This window comes from Barbus barbus, assembly GCF_936440315.1.
Source record: "Barbus barbus genome assembly, chromosome: 4".
In the NCBI taxonomy this organism is placed as follows: Eukaryota; Metazoa; Chordata; class Actinopteri; order Cypriniformes; family Cyprinidae; genus Barbus; species Barbus barbus.
Genome location: NC_136732.1, coordinates 9,319,529 through 9,344,585, shown reverse-complemented (window position 1 = coordinate 9,344,585; position 25,057 = coordinate 9,319,529). Strand labels below are relative to the sequence as shown.

At 38.3% G+C, this 25,057-nt stretch overlaps 1 protein-coding gene across 3 annotated transcripts in view; it reads right to left on the bottom strand.

The window, feature by feature from the left end:
• Positions 1-278: 278 nt before the first annotated feature.
• The window catches only part of LOC306868867 (NACHT, LRR and PYD domains-containing protein 12-like), a 37,555-nt gene continuing 12,776 nt past the window's right edge, over positions 279-25,057 (bottom strand). For all 3 annotated transcript variants that reach the window (XM_079415301.1, XM_079415302.1, XM_079415300.1), the window contains 8 exons: positions 22,486-22,569; positions 17,595-19,511; positions 14,248-14,421; positions 5,595-5,756; positions 5,316-5,489; positions 4,660-4,821; positions 1,353-1,399; positions 279-1,234 (listed from right to left, as the gene is read on the bottom strand). In XM_079415301.1, the coding sequence (XP_079271427.1) occupies positions 693-1,234; positions 1,353-1,399; positions 4,660-4,821; positions 5,316-5,489; positions 5,595-5,756; positions 14,248-14,421; positions 17,595-19,511; positions 22,486-22,569 (3,262 nt within the window). In that variant the 3' untranslated portion in view covers positions 279-692. The remainder of the gene's footprint in view (positions 1,235-1,352; positions 1,400-4,659; positions 4,822-5,315; positions 5,490-5,594; positions 5,757-14,247; positions 14,422-17,594; positions 19,512-22,485; positions 22,570-25,057) is intronic.

The window sequence follows — 25,057 nt, the reverse complement described above, 5'->3', positions numbered from 1 at the left end:
TCTCCTGATGATCTGAAACAGGAAACTGATGAGATTCAACTTCCTGAAGATTCCTGAGATTCTCTGGAGTTCAGATTAAAACACACTTTCACATCATTACAGACTGTGTGTACTAATGTGTGTGTGTGTGTGTGTTTGTTTAACTCTTTAACACATACCATATAATGCTTATTTTAGGTTTCAGACATTAAAATACACAAGTACTAGTAAAACCATACATAGTTTGTAAAATACACGCTGATGTCTCTGAAGCAGCAATAATGACCCTTACAAATATAATCTGACCAGATGTTTTATTGATATCATATACAGATTTAAAGTGTACAGTTTAACCGGAGACTGACTTTAAGGTGTTTCTGGAGGAGAGGATGAAGTCACGTGTTGTTAATCCCACAGCTCGGATTCAGAGAACAAACATGGCGGCGCCCTTCACCCGCTACAGATCAACTAACACGGTTAAACTAACAAATACATTTACTTATACAGAATATCAGATATTTCATAATAGAGCGAGTACGTTTGTGAATATTAATAATCAAAAAAGGAAATAAAAGCGATCCATGTGTCATACAGCGCTATCCACGTGACGAGCATGACGCGTCTCCATGGAAACAATAAACTAAACATTCTAAAATAATGGTCGCCTGAAAAACGTCACGCAGGCTCCGCTACAATATTTTAAAGTCACGTGTTTAATGTTTAATGTGACACAGAGACACTGAAGAGTTTGTATAATAAAGTCTAAATCCAGCGTGTAGAGGTTGAGTGAATGTGTGTGTGAATGTGTGTAAGTGTGTGAGTGTGTGTTTGTCAGAGACTCTGTAGAAGGACAGAGAGCCGCTCGACTCGTCCAGAAACACTGCTATTCTCTTACAGGAGACACCAGCAGCTGAGATATAAGTGGAGTTATTATTGTGTCGAGCAGTGAATCTGTGATCAGAGCAGATCAGACTCCAGGACTGATCATTCCATCCAAACCTACAGTCATCACTCCCTCCTTTCCTCTTGATTCCTTTATAAGACACTGATATATAAACATCTCCGCTCCACTCAGTCTCCCAGTAACAGCGTCCAGTCAGTCTCTCTGAACACAGAACCTGAGACACATCATCAAATCTGTCGGGATGATCAGGATATGACTGTCTCTCTGTCACTCTCGTCACCTTCCTGTTCTCCTCAGACAGAACGAGTCCAGTGTCTGCTGTGTTTGGATCCAGAGTGAGATCACAGCCATCTGAACACAACACACACACATTACACACTAAACTACTAACAACTAAGCTCTGTGTGTGTGTGTGTGTGTGTGTGTGTGTGTGTGTGTGTGTGTGTGTGTGTGTCTGTGTGTGACTTACATTTTTGAGGTCCTGTTGTGATCATGAACTCTCCTCCATGATCCACACTAGAAAACACACACACACACACACACACACACACACACACACACACAGACACAGACACACACACCAGCTGCATTAATGTTTGTTGTGCAAATATGGTACAGAAGGATTAAGATTAAATGGGTTTAAGAAAAAAAACATTGGGGTGTTTCTGCTCGTCTCTTATAAATCACACAAAGACTCTTCAAACTCCAAATTCAAACTTAAACTCCCAGAATCCTTTGAGATTCAAGCTTCCCTTCTGTATAATATGTATAACCCATTCAAACTCATTTAAGATTCCACTCTAATATTTATCATCTATGTAATAGCATGCTAATCATTCTAGCAACATGCTAATAACTTGCTAATCATACTAGCAACATGCTAATAACTTGCTAATCATGCTAACAACATGCTAGTAACATGCTAGAAACATGCTAGTAACATGCTAATCATGCTAGTAACTTTCTAGCCATGGTAGTAACATGCTAGTAATTTGCTATTAATGATAAACAACATAACACACTAATCATGTTAACATGTTATTAACTTGTTAATCATGCTAACAACATGCTAGTAACATGCTAGTAACATGCTAATCATGCTAGTAACTTTCTAGCCATGGTAGTAACATGCTAGTAATTTGCTATTAATGATAAACAACATAACACACTAATCATGTTAACATGTTATTAACTTGTTAATCATGCTAACAACACACTAGTAACATGCGAATCATGCTAGAAACTTGCTAGCAACATTGTAGATATATGCTAAATCATGCTAGCAACATGCTAGTAACTTGCTAATAATAGTAACAACATGCTAGTGACATGCTAATCATGCTAGTAACATTCTAGTAACTTGCTATTAATGATAAACAACATAATAACACTAATCATGCTAACATGCTAGTAACTTGCTAATAATAGTAACAACATGCTAGTAACATGCTAATCATGCTAGTAACATGTTAATTCATGTTAATAAATGTTAAATCATGTTAGCAACATGCTAATTAATGCTAGAAACGTGTTCCCACTCTGTCCCAAACTTCAGTTTCAATCAAAATTAAACTAAGTTTTTCAAAGCCATTTCAAACTTTCAGACAAGGCTTTCTCGAGCCAACTTCAAAGTTCATCTGCGAACTTTACTCATCTAGTTATTATTATTATTATTAATTATAAAGAATCATTTATAGGTCTTTTATATGTAATGCGATATTTTTTTCATTCTGCATAGAAATAAGTTTGTTTGTTTGTAAAAATTAACACTGAAGCAGTGTTGATGAGATAATTAGTGATTAATTGAATGATGATTGATCATTAGTGAAGACACCTGATGTTAACAAGAATCACAGAAGCAAGGAGTCAACATTTTTAAGTCACTGCCATGGTGGTAAGTGTTTACTTTAGTTGGGCTCTTGAAAGCTAAAAATCCTCTTCTGATTCTCTACTGAAGAACAGTCATATGTTTCGGATGGCCCCGAGTGTGAGTAAATTAACAGCTAATTTTCTGTTCATTTTTGGGTGAACTATGACTTTGAATTCATAGCTTCATTATTATGAGAGATGCTGCACTGACAGAGTTCTCTCTCTCTCACACACACACACAGACACAAAGGGCCTCATTTATCAATCTAACGAAAACTGATCTTAATCCAAAAACACCCGTTAACCTTGTAACTGCAAACAATTACATTAATTTATATGTATTAGTTTATATGTATATGAAGTACTGATAAATATAAGGAAACCTTTACAAACAAACATTATTTAGCCAATTTCACTCCACAACAAATCCTGTACATTTATTGGCATTACAGAACAAGAATGACTTAGCAGCTGTAAAATTATAAATTAAACTAATATAAAAAAAGAAAAAAAAATCAAGCTATAGGCTAGTGGCATTTATTATAAACAGCACACAAACGTCAAGCAAAACTGAAACTGCATTGGGCCCATGAGACTCTCTCATTGAACGTTTCCATTTTTGCCATATTTATAAGATTTGGTTGCTAAACTATTATTCATTGTGTAGCCTAAACAAGGCACTCATGTTCCAATATCCATGTAAAGTCCTTCACATCCTCAAAAGTGTTTGTTTGGGTGCTGCACGCTGATTTTAGAGCGGGCCTTTTAAAATAAACACTGTAACTTGTTTTGTTTGATTTTGTTTGTTTGACTGCATTTTAGTTTGATGATGAATGGCTGAAATGTCAAGCAACGCTAGAAATAATGTTGTGTGTGTTTGTGCGTGAGGCGCCTGTGTGATAAGATGGGTTTAATAAAATGAAGATATAAAGAAAATACATTAGAGTCACAAAAACGAGCGTAGCCTATACTTGTCGCACAGCTTTTTTCCCTTTTGTTAAGAGAAATACATTGTGTGTAGTTGTATTCATTTTATTCTTTTATAGAATTTCTGTTTTTCTCTGTTCACAGAAGCACTGCCGGTGTGTGATACGACAATGTGTGAATCCTCATGGTCTGTTGTTGCTAGTCCACCATATTTACTATGCTGCATACGAGTTCAGATAACTCAAAAACTTGACCTGACGTGAGATTTGATCGTACCCACCGCTCACGTCCATATTGATAAATACCAAGTTTTGTGTAGAAACGACTGTACGCCTTTTTTCTGTTGCATGTTCATTTCATAAATGAGGCCCAAAGAGTTTCTCTCTCTTTTATGGTATAAATTGGATCATGGCTAGATGTGCCTTATCTAGTTTTAATGCACTTTATCCAAGTTGTGCATTAAAATAATGCACACCTAGCCAAGGGTTTTCCCTTACATATTTACAAATGACAGTATGCAAATTAATAACAGTTAATAGTCCTCCTCTCTCTACGTCTCTATGTGCAGCTGCGGTTAGGATTGGGGGGGGGACTTAAGTTATTGTAAAGCTGCAATTGTGGCCAGCCTAATGCACATCTGTCTAATCAGCATCTTGATATGCCACACCTGTGAGGTGGATGGATTATCTCGGCAAAGGAGAAGTGCTCACTAACACAGATTTAGACAGATTTGTAAAAAATGTTTGAGAGAAATAGGCCTTTTGTGTACATAGAAAAAGTCTTAGATCTTTGAATTCAGCTCATGGGGGCAAAAACAAAAGTGTTGCGTCTATAATTTAGTTCTGTCTGGATGGATGTTATTTTAAACGAAGCTGGGCTTCTTTCTTTTTCGTGAGAACCAAAGAAGCATGACAAAAAAAAAAAGACAGATTCTCTCACAATCACAGACGAGAGGGGATGATTGTTACTGCTTAACTTACTTGAGTTTGTCCAGATGTTTGAGTGTATCAGAGAGCAGCTTCACTCCTGAATCTCCTGGGTGATTGTAGCTCAGGTCCAGCTCTCTCAGGTGTGAGGGGTTTGAACTCAGAGCTGATGCCAGAGCAGCACAACCTTCTGCTGTCACCATACAGCCAGATAATCTACAACAACAGTCCAGTTGTTAAAATAATGAAAATATATACAATATATAGCCAACAGGGTTCTTCAACTGGCAACCAATGTGGCAAATCTGTGAACAGTCATTGTTATAAGGCTCTCTAAATGATTTGAATGAAATGATGAAGCTGTTATATGAGATTCTCTGTGCAAAACTCATGAGCGAGTTAAAAAGCGCTTAGTGGTCTTCAATTACTGGCCTCCGACCAGAAAGTGTAAAGTACAGTTTTTCAAAGTAAAGTTTATTATAAACCATTTTTAGTTAAAGCAATAGTTAATGACATTTCCCCACACTTTCCATTGTTTTACTTCAAAGAAAATTTAGATGTGTTAATTTTTTTAATGAAAGATGAGAAGGATACACAGTGCAGATTTATTTCCAGAGCGGCCTTTGCTCATATATACCAAGGGTGACAATATTTGTGGAGGGCACTGTATGTACTCAGGAATGCACTGAGTTAAAAACCCCATTAAATACCTCAGTATGTTGAGTTGACAGTTTGAACTCCTCAGTCCAGCACACAGCAGCTTTATTCCTGTATCCTGAAGATCATTGTGACTCAGGTCAATCTCTCTCAGGAGGGAGTTTGATGATTGTAGAGCTGAAGCCACAACTTCACAATGCTGATCAGTGAGATTACAGCCTGTTAGACTGAAAAATGTGACTTTGGTTAGTCTTACAGCAGGAAAGTGCAGTAATTAAAAACATATGAACATCAGACAGGATTATGTTTAACGTACATTCTGCTCAACTTACTTGAGTTTGTCCAGATGTTTGAGTGTATCAGAGAGCAGCTTCACTCCTGATTCTCCTGGGTGATTGTAGCTCAGGTCCAGCTCTCTCAGGTGTGAGGGGTTTGAACTCAGAGCTGAAGCCAGAGCAGCACAACCTTCCTCTGTTACCAAACAACGAGATAATCTACAACAACAGAAAGTCTTCATGTTATGAAGAGATATACAATAAAATAACAATCAATACAATCAACGGGTGACGCTGTAGGCCAAATCTGTGACATTCATCATTTGATAATGGTTGTGGCATGTTACGTTTTCAAATGCACATCATAAGTGAGCCTGAAGCTCTTGCAAAGATGGAGTTAATGAGGAGTAGCATTTACTCTGAACCAAGCTACTCTCTGGGAAACTGAAAACATATACAAGAACACAGTTTCAAGATTCAGTCTGAAACAAGCAGCATGTCAGACTAAATATTTATATAATTAAATTGAAGCCTTTACAATTTGATGATCATCCTAAGCCACAATGTGTTTTCACAACCACGCATTGTTGGAATTCATTAACTTGCAACCATAGTTGCTTTTGGCAGACACACCCCTGGTTAGTAATGAGTGAAGCTGGTCGTGCTGTTTTTGTGGTGTTTAATCATCCTCTGCTGAGATCTTGCATGATCTGTTAGTGTTAAATGATCTGTTGGAATCTGAAGGGTTTCTGTTGTTTTGTGAGGTTACCATTGTGCTATGCTTCACTCCAGGAATACACCAAGAATGATGAATGTCTATTAGTTACTTAGTTAAGTTCATATTTTTACCTTATATATACACATAATAAATATACACAATATACACATTATGTAAACAAAAACTTTTATTTTGGATGCAATTAATTGCGATTAATAGTTTGACAGCACTAATAAATGTATTATTTTCATTCAGTTCTATGCAACAGAAACCGATATAACTTAATGACTAATTATCCAAATAATGTATAGTCCTACAAAGCTATTATTATCAGAGCATGTGAGCATCACGAGAGGGTAGCGTCATTTTACCAGTGTTGCCCAGTACAGCTGTACTACACCATGTTACGGCACAGTAGTGCTATTGGAAACAGGAACAAGTAAACTACATAAAAATTTCTTGTTGGCATGATATTTGAGCGGACTTTACTTTTCCGGTGAGTATGAGTGGAGCATTCGCATGGGCCATGAGCAGCTCAGCAGAACGCACATTCATAGAGAGCACACCGCGCAGTGACAACAGCTAGAGGGAGAGTGAAACCTGTGTGCTGAACATTGCTGGGAAGTGCGGTAAGCCATGTATTTTCAGCTGTTTTTCTTTTTGTCTGAAAACCGAAAATACCATTTTTGGCTATTAATTTCCGGTGAATTGCTGTTCTTTCATACGAAGAGTGTCTGATGGCTGATGAGCGTTTCAAACTGAGAGCAGGTTTAGGCAAAGTGTCTGTTTCAGGATCAATGTCTCGATGTGTCAAAATGTATTTTTATTATAGGTTCTAGATATTGCAATATATTTTAAAGTTTAACATTAACTTTTAATTGATTTGGTTAAATCCACGCATTCAAATAGTTTTATATGGTCTGATAATGTTTGAGCAGTGCGGTCTAGGGGTCGACCGATTATCGACCTGGCCGATTATTGGCACCGATATTAAGCATTTTTATAATAATCGGCATCGGTCGTTTTTAAAACCGATGTGCCGATAAAATTATTTAATTATGAAACGGGCTATTTGGCTCTGATGCAGCCTGTCGGAACTCACCACTCTGTGGCCTAGAGCAGTCTCCGTCCACCGCGCATCTGATTTGTTGAGAGTCAGGAGTCCGACCAATCAACGTGGAAGACTAAAGGCGCTCTCACACCGAAAGCGCTTGCTAACTGGTGCTGCTTCACGCATCAGTTATCTCTCAAAGGCAGCAGCAGACGTTGCTCAAGTTGCAATAAATTACAATCCACTACACTGAAGTTGTAAAAACCTCAATATTATCAATTTATGGTTTCCGAGATGGGGGAAACGCAGGGGGAATCGCGGAATCCAGTCATATAAATGGAATTTACTGTATAACGCGGAGTCACGGAATTAGTCAAAGTTTGGATGAATTAATCAAAAGTAGGTCAGTACACTTAAATCGACTCATGATATGGACTATCTGTAAACATTAAGCTGCTAAAAGACTATTTAAATATGAATTATGCATGTTCGGCGTGTCTCTGTATATGTGAAAGGCACAGACATCTGCCATGTCACTAAATGAGGACATAAATACATGAACATCATCCCCAGAACTGCTCTGAGAGTTACTTCATGAGCATTTGACTGTTTCGTTTGAGTAAAACGATCGTCATATCATAAATAGGCTACAGAAACTTAAGAGGTCCTGACGGCAACCCGTCAAAATAAAAGTTCGGTTTATTTACTAATGCTACTACAATTATTACAACTTTTGTTTAAAAGAACAATCACACAATACGCTATTTCTTACATGTTTTAATTTTAATACTAAACCCATTTGTTTGCCAAAAAATAGAGTTCAACTCTCATTTGATTAAAAGATACATTAAATTAATGTTTTATGCCTTCATTTGCACTGCTCTGTAAATGAAAACTAATGGAAATTACTGTCACATAGGCCAAGACTAAGATACTGTGACATAGGCCAAAACTACGATACTGTCACATAGGCCAAGACTAAGTTACTGTCACATAGGCCAAGATTAGGATGACGGAAATTGGACATTTCAATAGGCTATTGTACCAAGTGAGCCTATAACAGGCTATTAGTGTTATAGTTTCATTAAAATAGTTGCGGTCTTCTTCGCAACTTCTACAATGGAGCTATGAAGACAATTAAATTATTTACACGTATTATATACATTGCGCTTTTTAAATTAATCAACTGATGTGCATTAGATGATGAATTGAATAGTCACCTCTTGTAGGTTATGATTTAGTCAACCGAAAATAATTAATGAAGAATTATGAGAGGTTATGCTATTACACATACATTTCTAACATGTAAATTATTGAAGCCAAATACTTACATTTTCCCAAGCTGTTTAGCTTTGGTATTTAGTATTCATAGGCTTAATCATGAAGCATACAGTGGCCCCACTTTTAACTCTCTCTTTATATATTACCCTTATTGTAGATGGATGCATGGAGGAAGACAAGAGTAAGAAGTGCAACCAACACTAGGGAAGGCCGTTTTTGTCAGAGCCCTTGTTATTCTTAATTTTGACATTCATTTTCATTTTTACACCAGACATATATATCGGTTCAATATATCGGTTATCGATCTACTTGGTCTCAATAATCGGTATCGGCATCGGCCCTGAAAAACACATATCGGTCGACCCCTAGTGCGGTCAACAGATTATCAGAAATGATCAACAATATTATATTATGATATGAACTATTGAGGTAAAGTGTCCCTGCCGATTCAGGAATCACAACATTTCTAAATCCCTGGTAGCCCTTTGGGCAAGCACTCTTCAGATTTTGATAGCCCGACATAAATTGAACTGGTCCAAATAAAAAAAAAAGACAGAAAATCAGATACGAGTTAAAATGTCAATCACAACATTTATAAACAAATATCAATAAACACAAATATAAACATATCAATAAAGGAATTTTATTTCACTATTTACAGGGTATCTGCAGATTCTGTAGATACCCTTTATAAACTTTATTATTTTGCTATAAACAAAAATTATAATTTTTAAATAAATGTAATGCTTTTTATGACCCCTTTTAAGACCTGCACAAGTAAAATGAGCACCATATGAGTGGGTTAGGGCAATGTCTATGGCAGTGGTTCTCAATTCCAGTCCAGGGGACCAACTGCTCCCTTATCTGATAATATCCTTGGATCAGATCATGGATCTCCCTCCTAACGAGCTGATATAATATGAATAATGTGTGTTAAATAAGGAAGACATACAAAATGTGCAGAGCAGTGGGTCCCTAGGACTGGAACTGAGAACCAGTGGTCTGTGGTAACATTATACCGTAAAATTGATATTACAGTTCAGATACAGGTTCTCACAAAAACAAAGAGTCTTATAAAATTATAAACATTTCAGCCTTTAAGAAAGGGGATGAGATTTTTTTTTAGAGATGGGATGAGTTAAACATACATTATTATATTAATTTAAAACATAAATATTTGTATTAATTGTTTAGATTTTTAGAGGGCACATTAGCTTTTCACTTTTACAACTGTGTGTGTTTGCTGCATAAAACAATGGGTTCATTTTCACATTGATCTGAACATAAACAGGTGAAGGCTTATTAAAAATGTAAATTCATTCTCTGCCACTAGGTGGGTTTTTTGAAATGGCAGCAATTTAGCGGTTTCCCTGTTAATGCCTGTACACATAGCCGTGCTGTGCTCATAAATGCTTATGCATTATAAGTAAGATGAAATGAAAATGGCATCAAAACTTTTCTGAAGACAGTAGGTTCCCTTTAGAGATCCATTAATATAAAAACACCCGCACCACATTTGGACTTTAGAACATGCAGTGCTCTTATTTATTCAATGTAGCCTTTCAAAGTTGAATCTAGCCATATCGCGATTCTTTTCACTGTTTTGAAGGGGTCATATGATGTTGCTAAAAAGAACATTATTTGGTGTAATGCAATGTGTTACGCATTTCGGGGTTCAAAAAACACATTATTTTCCACATACTGTACATTATTGTTGCTCCTCTATGCCCCACCTTTGTAAAACACGTCGATTTTTACAAAGATCATTGCTCTGAGAAGTGAAGTGTGCTCTAATTGGCCAGCTATCCAGTGCGTTGTGATTGGCCAAATACCTCAAGCGTCTGATGGAAATGTTACGCCCCTTCCCATATTGTGAACTTGTGATGCCATTTCCCGGCCTCCCGGCGTGACGAGACTAAAACAATAAAACCCGCTATAAACGAGGCATTTGTTGCATTCAATGAGGACATAATGACTGATTATAATGACTCATTCAGTCTTTTTACGCATTGCACCACGTAAACATAACACCATGTCTGCATTTGTGATCGTAGAAACGCCAAACAAGCACTACTCTACACTGCTCAAAACTCACGTTTGAATAGTCAGTAGCAAATCTTTTATAAAGTGGGGTAGCCTGGTGCTTCTGACTCACAGCCTGTAAGTAGCCTACGTTTCCATATTTAGTGTTCACGGCCATTCATAGTGTTCACATTGTAGGCTACTCTCTCCCGGGATAAGGAAATAGTCCTCCGTAAAATGTTCTGCACACACTCGAATATTTGCGTTGAACTGTTCTGAAACAGTGTTGCAAATATAACTTAACCACTGATTTCTAGTTGTGTTCTCTTTTGGAAACTCAAACAAAGTACAAAAGGAAACAAAAAACAAAGTCGCTTTCACAACAAAACACACAGTGTCTCCAGGATATGGAGCCAGCGGCAGCAACAATACTACAGCGAGAATAAAAATTATGCCCCCTTTCTTTGCATGTACGTTTGGTGCGGTGTTTTGCCAATCTCCCCACACCGTGATGTATACATGTGGGGGTGTGTTTGAATGAGCCGTTTTAGGGGGGCGTGGTCGAGTCTTAACTTTTATAAAGAATATCTCTTTGGTTTTGAGACTTTAGTCTTTGCAACTATAGGGATCTTATCTATGCACGAACAGCTTGTAAGACTCCAAAGAGAAAGGAAAACTTGAAATTGCATCATATGACCCCTTTAAGACAAAGAGCTTGGTAATACGAAGTTAAAGCTTGTTGTGTGATTGTTGGTTAATCTAGTTGAATAATGCTGCATGATTTAACCCAAATTTAACCTACATTGCGTGTTGACTCGTTTTGTTTTTTTACAACTGATGAATGTGTTTGAATAGGCACCGAAATGTCTTGTTGATCTTAGTCCATTGATTTTAATAAAAAAAATACATTTTTTGAATGTTTTAACATCTGGATGTTTTAATTATGAATCTACACAGACAGTCTATATGCAAACCTATAACAAAACTGTCTTGAGACTTTTTTAAGCCTTGATAGTTATAAACTTAAAGGGGTCATCGGATGCAAAATTCACTTTACAAGTTGTTTGAACAAAAATGTGTGTTGGAAGTGTGTGTCCATCCTATAATGATAAAAAAAACAAAACACTGGGTGGATTTTTAAATCCCTATCTTAAAATCCCCTTTCTCAAATCAGGCTGTTCTGAGGTTCCTGTCAGAATGACGTAGTTCTGTACAGACCGCTCTCATGATAGTTGATTGACAAGGCCGTCTTACCTTAGACCCGCCTTGAGTGAGCTGAGAGCTCTCTGCCTCTGGTGCAGGGGAAGAAAAGATGTCTCCGATTAAGCGATTTAAGTTTTTAGTTGTTGGATGTAATAATGAATATAGCAGTCGTCAGTTACTCCCAACATCTCAGCCGCTGAAGGCAGAGGATTAACGTAATTTTCACTTTGAAGGGAATGCGCCGATCCCCGACCTGCCTAAATGCATCTATGCTCGCGCGAATCATTCGTGATCCAGCTTTATCTACAGAAGAAGTGAGTATAAGGGTTTTTATGAATCTTTCCTAATAATGTGCTAGTTAGCCAGTTTTGCAGCTGAAGTTTAGTATGCTACATTTATCTACAGAAGAAGTGAGTATAAGGGTTTTTATGAATCTTTCCTAATAATGTGCTAGTTAGCCAGTTTTGCAGCTGAAGTTTAGTATGCTACATTTATCTACAGAAGAAGTGAGTATAAGGGTTTTTATGAATCTTTCCTAATAATGTGCTAGTTAGCCAGTTTTGCAGCTGAAGTTTAGTATGCTACATAGATATATATATACCTAGATTCCTCATTATCGACTGTTTCTATGGGCCGCAATACGTAAGCCATGCACCATTTTTGGATCGGTCTGCGAATCTTTGAGCGCATTGACTGTGTGCGTCTACAACAGCAAGTTATATGCTTGTATATCTTTGAATATTCATTGATTATTATGGTGAATGCGAGATGGCTCATGCCTCAACATATCTGGTGCGGTCGAATAGGAAACCTACACATATCTATGGTCTGCTCGTCATACCACGGAAGAGAGGGGTGGAGTTAGCAGAGTTCCCTAGGATTTAAAGAAACATGGACTAGATCAGCATGATGAAGACAGAGCTGATTTTGTCAGGGTAAAGGAGGTGTTTTTTTACACTACCATTGAGAAATTTTAACCACAGTACGTTAAAAACCTTTCATTAAGACCCTAAAGAATCATATCAACTTGTGTAAAATGGGCATCCAATGACCCCTTTAAACAGAGTTATTATAGTATTTTGTTTTATTTTTATTCATTTATTTTTTGCAATTTTCATCTGAATGTTTTAGAATTGAATTAGATTTATAAATTCATGTGCCCCATTATGGGTTTTGAAAGGTTCATATTTTGGTTTTGGGAGTCCGCAACAACAGGTTGACATGCATGCAAGGTCAAAAAACACTTTCATTGTCTTATAATATGCCTTTATTTTTACCTTATTTGCTCAACAACTCCCAAATGATTCGCTTAAAGGGGTCATATGATGCGGTTTTCCTTTCTCTTTGGAGTCTTACAAGCTGTTTGTGCAAAGATAAGATCCCTGAAGTTGCAAAAGACTAAAGTCTCAAAACCAAAGAGATATACTTTATAAAAGTTAAGCCACGGCCACCTAAAACGGCTCGTTCAAACACTTTTTTATTCTCGCTGTGGTGTTGTTGCTGACGCCAGCGCCATGCCTTGGAGACACTGTGTTTTGTTGTGAAAGCAAATCTACTTTGTGCTTCCAAAAGAGGACACAACTAGAAATCAGTGTTTAAGTTGCATTTACAACACTGTTCCAGAACAGTTCAACCCAAATATTAGCGTGTGTGGACTATTTCCTGAACCTGGCAGGAGAGTAGCCTTGCTTGCAGGCTTGCACAAAGGCTGTTTCTATAAATTAGGGCAATTCCAACTTTGCAAGGACAGTCTGGCGCCTCTGACTCACAGCCTGTAAGTACGTTTCTGCTACTGATGATTCAAACGAGAGTTTTGAGCAGTGTAGAGTAGTGCTTGTTGTTTGTCATATCTCCGATCACAAATACAGACATGGTAATGTTTACGCGGCATGATGCAAAAGACTCTATGAGTTATTATAATCAGTAATTATGTCCCCACTGGATGTCTCGTCTTGCCGGGAAATGCCATCACAATACAGTGAGGGGCGTAATAGTTCTGTCTCACGCTTGAGGTATTAGGTCAATCACAACGCACTGGGTAGCTGGCCAATCAGAGGACACTTCACTTCTCAGAACGATGAGCTTTGTAAAAATCAACACGTTTTAGAAAGGCGGGGCATAGAGGAGCAACAATAATGTACAGTATGTGAAAAATAATGTGTTTTTTGAACCACGTACACATTGAATTACACCAAATACACAAAATAATGTTATTTTTAGCAACATCATATGACTCCTTTATCGATTAATTTTTACAATTCAAATTCCGATTCAAATTCTTTCAGGCGATACTGGTAAAGTGGGACACTTATAATGTGTATATACACTTATAAGTGTAATAATTCATTTTTCTCATTTAAAAAAAAAAAAAAACCCTAGACAGGGAACTGTACTTGAAAATGAGCATATTGGACAAATCAATGTGAAAGCCAAACCTCAGTACGTTGAGTTGACAGTTTGGACTCATCAATCCAACAGAGAGCAGTTTTACTCCTGAATCCAGCAGATGGTTTCTACTCAAGTCCAGCTCTCTCAGTGGGGAGTTTGATGATTGTAGAGCTAAAGCCACAATTTCACAATGCTGATCAGCGAGATTACAGGCTGTTAAACTGAAAAGAGGGGAAAACTTTGGTTAAAAGACATGCTAATATGCTGGTGTTTCCATAAGATTGCAAGACTTCCATGACATAAGAACTTCACCATAAATTAATTCTTGATCATTCCCTGACTGGTCTTCTCTCCTCAGGAAAGTACAGTCAATAAAATAGATGTGACTAATATTTTATGAACATTGTGTGTATGATGCTTCAATAATTTTTTTTATATACAGAACTTTATTGTGGATAGTCTTATTAGCTAAGTGTCATTATAAATATTTTCAATAAAATGTTTTCCTAATAGAACTAATTACATAAACCAGTTCTATTGACTTGATTATATTTCTCCTGTGGGAACATATATGATTGAAATATTTCCAGTCTATACTGTTCTCATACTGTATAACATACAGTCATAGTTTTATATGCAAGGCTGAACTACAATCTATGTTTCTGTTGAACTGAAAAACAAGTACATGGTGCACCTGGGAATTGGGACATATGCCAATGCTTGAGCAGGCAGAGAGGAACATATATGTAGTTGTGATTTCTATGTTCTTGGCCACTTCTCAGCTGACACTAGTAAGCGACATTAATAAAAGACACTTCATATCCACCCCAGACTCCCTGTATCTTCATTCATGATCCAACACCCAGCAAAGATAAATGTTTCACCATATATGCCACTGTGCACTTTAAGAGGGCTGTGGGACACAAGCTGAACAGAGCCCACCTCTTGTTTCATATCTTCGTAATTTCTCCCAATGGTCAGAAAAGATAATTTAATTAATTAAAGATTCTGGTCAATGAGTGATGAGTGGTCAGTGATCTTCCAACATGCTTTCAGATATGTGCTCCTATTCTATGACACATGGTAAATCAAGACCTGTTCAACAAGCGGCTGAGAGGAGCTTCACTTTCCGTTAAAACACAGATATTATGTTGCTTCTCTAATTTTACATGCAAGTATAGCTGAAATTACACAGCACAGCTATTGTCTTTATCTTATGTGTAGCTTATTTTATTTTATCGGACGACAGCTCGATTATAAATCAGGATTTTTGTGCAGACTAACATCTTTTAAGGAAAAGCTGGTTATGTAGTCTTAATGGGTCACGTTTCAGTATTTCATATTTATCCCGTTTCCTGACAACAGAAACAGTAAAATATATCAATGAAAACAGTTTTATTGAGAATTTAGCTGCATAAAAGTTCAGTATGTGGGCACAGAGAGGCAAACAAATCTAATAATAAATAATAAATGTACATTCTGCATGTTTAGAAGTGAGCTGCCCTGTCGTGCGAAAATGTAAACAGGTTTGTGTAAGTAAAATTGCTCAGTGAAAAGAAAGAGAAGTAATAGGAACCTGGTATTTCTGTTATTTTTCTTCCATGTGTCTAATAGACATGAACAAGTTCTTTGAAAAACATCTATGACCTACGAAACATGTCTACTCTTCATGCTCTATGTTAACTATGGTTTCACTAATAATAAACACATATTGCATAAAGCATCCATATTTATCCATGCCCATGTTGATTAGAGCATTAAAAATTTGAAAAGTATGCCAGCTTTACATTGTGATGTTATGCTGATTGAATGTTATCGTTAAAACACAGATATTATGTTGCTTCTCTAATTTTACATGCAAGTATAGCTGAAATTACAGCACAGCTATTGTCTTTATCTTATGTGTAGCTTTTTTTTTTTTTTTTTCGGACGACAGCTTGATTATAAATCAGGATGTTTGTGCAGACTAACATCTTTTAAGGGAAAGCTGGTTAAGTAGTCTTAACGGGTCGCGTTTTAGTCACTATTTCATATTTATCCAGTTGTCTGACAACAGAAACAGTAAAATATATCAATGAAAACGTTTTGAAAATTTAGCTGCATCAACGAGTGTGCTTTCAAAAGTGATTTCAATGCCCCACATATTAATAGCGACTCCTGATGCCCGCAATATATATATACAGTATAATTACCCAATTATATAATTGCGAGAGAAAGTACTGAAATATATTGTTTCCTGCCATCTCGTACTTATTCCCTTTAGGGGTTCAATAGTGCACATCTTTTCCTTTCCAAACACAGTATTCGGATTCGGCGGGGTGCGGGAGGAGGGGTGGGGGGAGCTAAAAAGTTGCCAGCTCAACATTGTAATGTCTGTTAGCCAACGGCTGTCAGACGATGCCATCATCTATTGTTCCAACCCTAGTGTCATCATCATAAAAAAGTAAGATCCTGGAAAACCTATAGCTTTAGCAAAGCTGCATGTCCTGTCACTCTGCGAGGATTATCTCGAGCTCTCTTACATTGTGATTGGGCTCATTTTAATCAAGACCACCGGCTCTAAATAAATATATGCAATCTACTATGGTTTTCATATGTTTAGTTACAAGCTAAAACGTGGCACAAAAGCCAAACGTATATACTGTTTATATGTGCTTCGACAGCACTTCGTTTAGTCTCTAACTGAAGCAGTTTATTGTATTCTATCAGTGTTAACAACCTGAAAATTAATGAATTTTTCATTCAACAACAACAACAAAAAGGTGAAAGTGGAGACAAATATAAATATAGTATTTTGATTACAGTTTTCTGACATAGACATTTTTGTCCTTAAGGACCTATGTGTAACTTTTTAAAATTGATGTACAAGGGTTAACTAAAATTAATAAGACAAACTCTACACTGGTCTAAAGTGTTTTTCTCCAAATAAAGGATGTGCAAATGAGACAGTGAGTATTTGGAAAAAGAAACAAGAGATTCCTTATTTAGTGGAATAACTCATGGGATACTGTTAAATTAGCAAAAATCTGAATGACCAGCCCTCAAACCAGAACACAAAGCTGCATATGGCTTAATAAAATTTGATGCCCTCAGAAATCTCTCCCATTCAGCAAGAATTCAAATGTTTCCATGGTCGTGATATAACAATTGGCTGCAAATCAATTATTTATTTTGTAAACAAAACACTGTAACACATGTAAAACATTTGTGTCCTAATATTCATATTTGTTTTGCTGTACCCCCACAGTGGGCCAATAGTCACATTGACCAGCAGAGCCATAACTGCAAATGATTGTTTTATGCTTGTGAACACAAACCCAGAAAATACTCATCAAACCTCTATCACAACCTCTTTCAAATTATGTTTGTATTACAATATGATGTTCACACTCACACAGCTTTTCTGCAGTTCCTCACAGCAGGTAACAGTCTCCTTCTGCCCTCTTTTGATGATGTGATGTTGTACTGTTTAAGGTCAAACTCATCCAGCGCCTCCTCTGACATCAGGATTATGTTTGCCAAAGTTGAGCATTGTGCAAGAGATAATTTTTTTCTTTTTGTTTTAGAGTTTAAAAATGCCTGCATTTCTTTAACAACAGAATTATCCTTCATCTCAATCAAGCAGTGTGACAGATTCATCCATCTTTCAGGACTGACATCAGTTTTTTGACCTCGTTTGAGGTTTTGGATCATTTTCTTGATGCTCTCTGGGTTGTTCTCTGTGTGTATCAGTACATCCTGTAAGAGTCTCTGATTGCACTCCAGTGAGATGCCATGAAGAAACCGAAGGAAAAGATCCAGGTGTCCATTTTTACTGCTCAAGGCTTTATTCATTGCTCCCTTCAGAAACACATCCAGAGTAACATCCTCACACTGAGTTCTGGACATTTCTGTCAGGAACATTTTCATAACCTCACTGTTTTTGTGTAAATAGCAGAAAAACACATACAGTGCTGCAAAAAACTCCTGAAAGCTCAGATGTACAAAGCTGTAAACCTTCCTGTGATAAATCACAGATTCCTCTCTAAAGATCTCAGTGCAAATCCCAGAATACACTGAGGCATCAGTGACGTCTATGCCGCTCTCTCTCAGGTCCTCCTCATAAAACATCACATTGCCCTTCATCAGCTGATTGAAAGCCAGTTCAGCAAGTTTAACAATCACTTCTCTGCTGGACTGCAGGAGTTTCTCTGGATATCTCTCCTCATATTTCTGGTTCCTCATATTTGTTTGAATGAGCAGGAAGTAGATGTACATTTCAGTCAGCGTTTGAGGGATTTCTGCACTGAGATCTTGTTTCAGGATGTTTTGAAGCACAGTGGCTGAGATCCAGCAGAAGACGGGTATGTGGCACATGATGTGGAGGCTTCTTGCTCTTCTGATGTTTGAGATTATTCTGCTGGCTTGATGCTCGTCACTGATTCTCTTCCTGAAATATTCCTCCTTCTGAGGGTCATTGAATCCCTGAATTTCTGTCACACGGTTGATGTAGTTGGAGGGGATCTGATTGGCTGCTGCTGGTCTGGTGGTGATCCAGATGAGAGCAGATGGAAGCAGATCTCGTCTCAGGAGGTTTGACATCAACAGACCCACTGATGAAATCTCAGTCACATCAGAAACCTTCTGACTGTCTGAAAACATCAGTGTAATTCTGCTTTCATCCAGACCATCAAAGATGAACACAACTTTACATTCATCATAAATCTTTGAGTCCAGATGTTGAAGTTCAGGATGAAAGTCAAGCAGAAGTCTGTGAAGACTGTACTGATGATCTTTAATCAAGTTCAGCTCTCGATATGGAAGCACAAACATGAAATCTACATCCTGATTGGCTTTTCCCTCGGCCCAGTCCAGAATGAACTTCTGCACGGAGACAGTTTTTCCGATTCCAGCGATGCCTTTAGTAAGAACAGTCTTTATTTTGTCTTTCTTCTCTCTTCTCATCTCCTCATATCCTGGTTCAGATAAAGGATTAAAGATGTCATTGCAGTTGATTGGAGTGTCTTGGAGTGTCCTGTAACTTTTCTCCATCTGTAGCACCTCATGTTCTTCATTCACCCCTTCACTCTCTCCCTCTATGATGTACAGCTGTGTGTAAATCTGGTTCAGGAGGGTTTGATTCTCTTGTAGTTTGATTCCCTCACATAAGCTCTCATACTTGTTCTTCATGCTGGTTTTGTGCTGGTCTTTGACTCTCTGCAGATCACCATGCACTGGTTGGTGAGAATCATGATGACTGATGTGGTTCTGATAGTAAGAAGATGTGAAGGTCTGAAAGGTCTCATATCTGTTCTGGTCAGCGCTCCCACCACTGAAAAGATATTAAGAACAGACAAAAACAAACAGAAAAGGCCTTTATCAAAACAAAGAAAATATTTCAATGTCTCTATACCAAATGGTCTTATTTAAAATCATACAACAACCACATTTAGAAAGTGTTCGACTGATAGGCTCATTTGAAAGATTTATTTTGGCATTTTTGCCATATTAGGACAGGACAATATTTCAGACAGGAAGCAAAGTGGAGAGAGAGAGGGGGTCGGGATCGGGAAAGGTCTGCGAGCCGGGACTCAAAGCGCAACGGTGCTATTCTGTATGTCAGTGCGCTGCCACAAGGTCACTGGCGCCGATGATAAGTTCATTTTAATTATAATGAATCTTTTGTGGCCAACAGATTCTTCTTATTACTGTCAATATTACACTGATGCAGAAATCCCACTTTGCCCCTTAATTTTTGCATAATTAGACAAAAAGGGAATATACCGTACATAAAGCACACAATAGCACTTTTTAACAAAGTATATGCATTAAGCCTATTAACTTTCTTTTCAGTTTTCTTTATATCATGATTTTCATTTTTTTAGTATGCTATTAAAAAAAAGAGAACAATTTCCATTCATTTTTTTCTGTCTAAAGAACTTTATTGCAGAAATAAAAAATGCAACCGTTTCTCTCTTGTTAATTATGTGTACACTGTGTTCTTGTGTTTAATGTCTCACTCTACATGAATATGTCTCACCCCCAAGTATTCACCCCTCATCAACCGTGTGAAGCCATCAGTGAAGACCATCAAAGTGTGGCCAATGGGAGCAGAGTCTGTACTTCAGGACAAATTTCAACAAACGGACTGGAGTATGTTTGCTTCCCAGGCTGCCAGTGGCTCTCACACGGACATTGACATCTATACCACCTCTGTACTGGATTACATCAATACCTCCATTGACAGTGTTACAACAGAGAAACAGATCACAACGTACCCTAATCAGAAGCCATGGATGAACAAGGAAGTGCGGCTCTTGCTGAAAGCCCGCAACACTGCTTTCAGATCATATGACGCTCAGGCCTACAGCATATCCAGGGCTAACCTGAAGAGGGGCATCAAGAAGGCCAAGCACTGCTACAAGCTAAAGGTAGAGGAGCATTTTTCCAACTCTGACCCCCGGCGCATGTGGCAGGGCATCCAGGTCATCAGTGACTACAAGCCATGCAACTCCACTCCAACGGTCACAGACGTCTCCTTCCTTGATGAGCTAAATGACTTTTATGCTCGCTTTGAGAATAACAACAAGGAGACAGCCACCAAGACCACACTCTCAGGAGACCATCAGACCCTCAAACTCACCTCCACAGATGTCTGCACAGCATTGAGCCGGATCAATGCATGCAAGGCCGCTGGCCCTGACGGCATTCCTGGACATGTGCTCAGGATATGTGCAGAGCAGCTCGCAGAGGTCTTCACAGACATTTTCAACCTGTCCCTCACCCAAGCAACTGTGCCAACATGCCTTAAGGCCACATCCATTGTGCCAGTGCCGAAACACTCCTCCCCGACGTGCCTGAATGACTACCGCCCCGTAGCACTCACACCCATTGTAATGAAGTGCTTTGAGCGACTGGTCCTGGCACACCTCAAGAACTGCCTCCCACCCACACTGGACCCACACCAATTTGCCTACCGTAGCAATAGGAGCACTGAGGATGCAGTATGCACAGTACTGCACTCGGTACTCACACACCTGGATAATAACAACACTTATGCACGGATTTTGTTTGTTGATTTCAGCTCAGCATTCAACACCGTCATTCCCTCCAAGCTGATCACTAAACTTGGAGACTTGGGTGTTAACACCTCCCTCTGTAGCTGGATTATGGACTTTCTGACCAACAGACCTCAGCATGTTAGGTCAGGCCACACCTGCTCCACCACCATCACACTCAACACCGGCGTACCACAGGGCTGTGTGCTGAGCCCATTCCTCTACTCCCTCTACACCCATGACTGCAGGCCTGTGCATGGATCCAACTCCATCATCAAGTTTGCTGACGACACCACAGTGATTGGCCTCATCAGAGACAACGATGAGACTGCCTACAGGGAGGAGGTACAGCACCTGGCTGCATGGTGCGCTGACAATAGCCTGCTCCTCAACACCAGCAAGACAAAGGAACTTATTGTGGACTTCAGGAAGAAGAAAAGTGGAACGCATGACCCCATCCACATTAACGGGATGGTTGTTGAACGTGTCTCCAGCTTGCAGTTGCTGACCGCAAGGCACTGCAGAGGGTGGTGAAAACCGCCCAACGCATCACAGGGACACCACTTCCTGCCATTGAGGACGTCCAGAGAAAACGCTGTTTACGTCGAGCTCGCGGCATTCTTAAGGACTCCTCTCACCCTGACCATAGACTGTTTAAATTACTGCCCTCTGGGAGGCGCTTCAGGAGCCTCCGATCAAGGACAAGCAGACTCAGGAACAGCTTTTTCCCTACAGCTGTTTCCCTACTAAACTCTGCCCAATGATACCCCCCTCACACACCACCACAAACTCTTCACCCCTCCCCATCATTAAAATCGGTTAAAAAACAAAAACAAAAAAAAACATCCACACACTGAATACTATGCACTGGAAATTTTTATTTCTATGCACTTTCAATGTTCATTGCACTAGTATTTATATATCTTAATGTATAGCTTATTCATATCCATTTGTAATTATATTCATAGTTTTTGCTCATAGTGTACATACATTTACTGTACAATCCATCTGTATAGTATGTTCATATCACCCATCTGTATATCATACTGATAGTATTTAAAAATTTGTAAATTATGTCCATAGTACTACTGCCTTATCTGTATATTCTGTACATATGTAACTATTGTAGACACTGTATATCCTGTACCTCTGCTTATTGCACTTCTGGTTAGATGCTAACTGCATTTCGTTGCCCTGTACCTTACATGTGCAATGACAATAAAGTTGAATCTAATCTAATATACTCACACAGGATCAAATGTCCACGCTCCATCACTGAGATCAGGGGACTGCAGTGGAGAAGCTGCTCTCTTTCTCTTCTTGCTGATGGTACTGAGAAATATAAAGAGAAATAAAAAGAGAGAAATATTGTTTTTCTGCAAATTATCCGTCTGCTCCAATAAATTTACATCCAAACTGGTGTGAACAGGTCTTGTTAACCCATGGCTGAAAACTAGGAAAAACATGAAAATGAGTCTTTCAGACTGGGATTAAGTACTTTCTCCACGCAAGTGCTGTGCTTTCTGTTCCAGACGCTCTGTGATGCTGTGTTGGGGAAAGATACTTTTACAAGTAATGCATTACAATATTGTATTACTCCATAAAAAGTATCTAATTACATTACTTAGTTTTATGGAAGGTAATTAGTTTTGTTTGTTTGTTTGTTTTATTTGACAATTTAAAACATAATACAAAAAAGTCCAAAAAGACTAGTTCATAAAAGTAACGTAACCTAGGTTACGTTACTTTTGCGTTACTTATTAAATCTGGACAGGGCTTGCTTGTTTGTTTTAATATATAAAGTTATATTTTTGGCAGATGTAAACACCCTTTTACACCAAAAGTAAAATGAATAAGCCTCAGACTGAAGAAAATGTAAATGCACGTCTGTACAGTTGAAAGCCAACAATCTTAAGCATTCAAAAAAATGAAAACCAAATGTTATGTTTATCTAAAGTCATTTTTGCTTATTAGTATGGTTGAATTGGATCATCGAAGGTCAGCAGTGAAGACACTGGTTAAATACATAAAGTATATTTAAAATATTTAATTACTGCAGGTTTGCAGCATATTCTGAGTTTGCATGCCACTGTTTTTATTCATTTTGAGGAACACTGAATCTGTTTCTGCACCGGTAAGACAGGGCTCCAGACTCATTCTTCCCACTGGTGGCTCTTTTGCGACTAACTTTCTCAGTTGGTCGCACAAGCACATTTTTTTGTTCTGTTACAACATGAACTTTTTTTTTCAGCCCATCTCTGTTCTGGACAAACTGCATTGCAATTATTTTCCAAAATGTCAAGATCTCATTCATGTGGAAATATTATGAAGTCTGTATATGGCCGTTCAGAGAGTCCAGAGATGCTGAAGTTGGGCACAACGTGAAAAATACTGCAGCAGGCAGAGCAAGCTCACTGTTTGTGATGCGCTAAATATTGGATTTATGCCTAATTATTGATTTGGGGGTTTATGAATGTGTTTCTGAGGGGAAGTGACTGTCCTCAGAAAAGTTTAGATGGCATTTTCTTTCATCTCATCTCTGCATAATGAATATTGAAGAAGTGTATAAGCACAGTGCTGCTTTGTTTTACCGTGGTAACCAAGAAATGCTGCTATCGCTGCTGTTTCATTAGCGTCTCCTGTCAGAGAGTGAATCGGTGTTCTCCTTTAGACCGTCTGCTTTACTTGTTTTTCGTTCAGGCATGTTTTATGTAGCATCATTTCACAAACCTTTTTGCAAGAGTACTGTAATTAAATGAACTAATATTAAATAACTGTAATTACAGATTTAGGCTAAATTAACATGTCAGTCTTTTTTTTCCTTCTTTGTAGGGCAGCAGTAACTCTAGCAGCAAATCAACGCCTGCAGGACAGCCCAAAATGAGAAACAGATCAAAGAAAAAAGAAACAAATACTAGTTTCAAATATTCTGTATGTTGCTTAAAAATAAAATATATGGTGTAAAGTGAAAAAAGTTCTCTCTCTTTCTTTCTGTTTTTTTTTTTTTTTTTTACCCTGACATTTAAAAATAACTCATTTTGGAGCTGTAACCAAAATACTGTGATACAGTGAAACTCTGATATATTTGCTTAAGGTTATCATACCATGACAATCTCATACGGGCCCATGCCTAATCTACATCATCATGTGAGTGACCTTTGATAATATTAATAATAATTAGTTTAATTTATATAGTGCTTTTCTAGGTACTCGAAGCGCTTTACAAGGAAGGGGGAAATCTCATCCACCACCAGTGTGCAGCATCCACCTGGATGATGCGACGGCAGCCATATTGCGCCAGAACGCCCAACACACACCAGCTTATTGGTGGAGAGGAGACGGAGTGATGCAGCCAACAGTGTATGGGGATGATTAGGGGGCCGTGATGGTCAGAGGCCAATGGGTGAATTTGGCCAGGATACAGGTTACACCCCTACTCTTTTTTGAAGGACTTCCTGGAATTTTTAATGACCGCAGAGAGTCAGGACCTCGGTTTAACGTCTCATCCGAAGGAAGGTGCTTTTTTACAGTGTCCACATCACTATACTGGGGCGTTAGGACCCACACAGACCCCTGCTGGCCTCACTAACACCGCTTCCAGCTGCAACCTAGTTTTCCCAGGAGGTCTCCCATCCAGATACTGACCAGGCTCAACCCTGCTTTCACAGTAAAGGATTCACTCTTCCACACACGCTACACTTCAGCACTAGAAAAAAAAAAAGATTGTTGTCTAACACTCGGACAGTGAGAAAAATACATCTTATCTCTCTTTTTTTTTTTATGAAAGACACCTGGCCTAGTAAGTGTTTTAGGCCTAAAA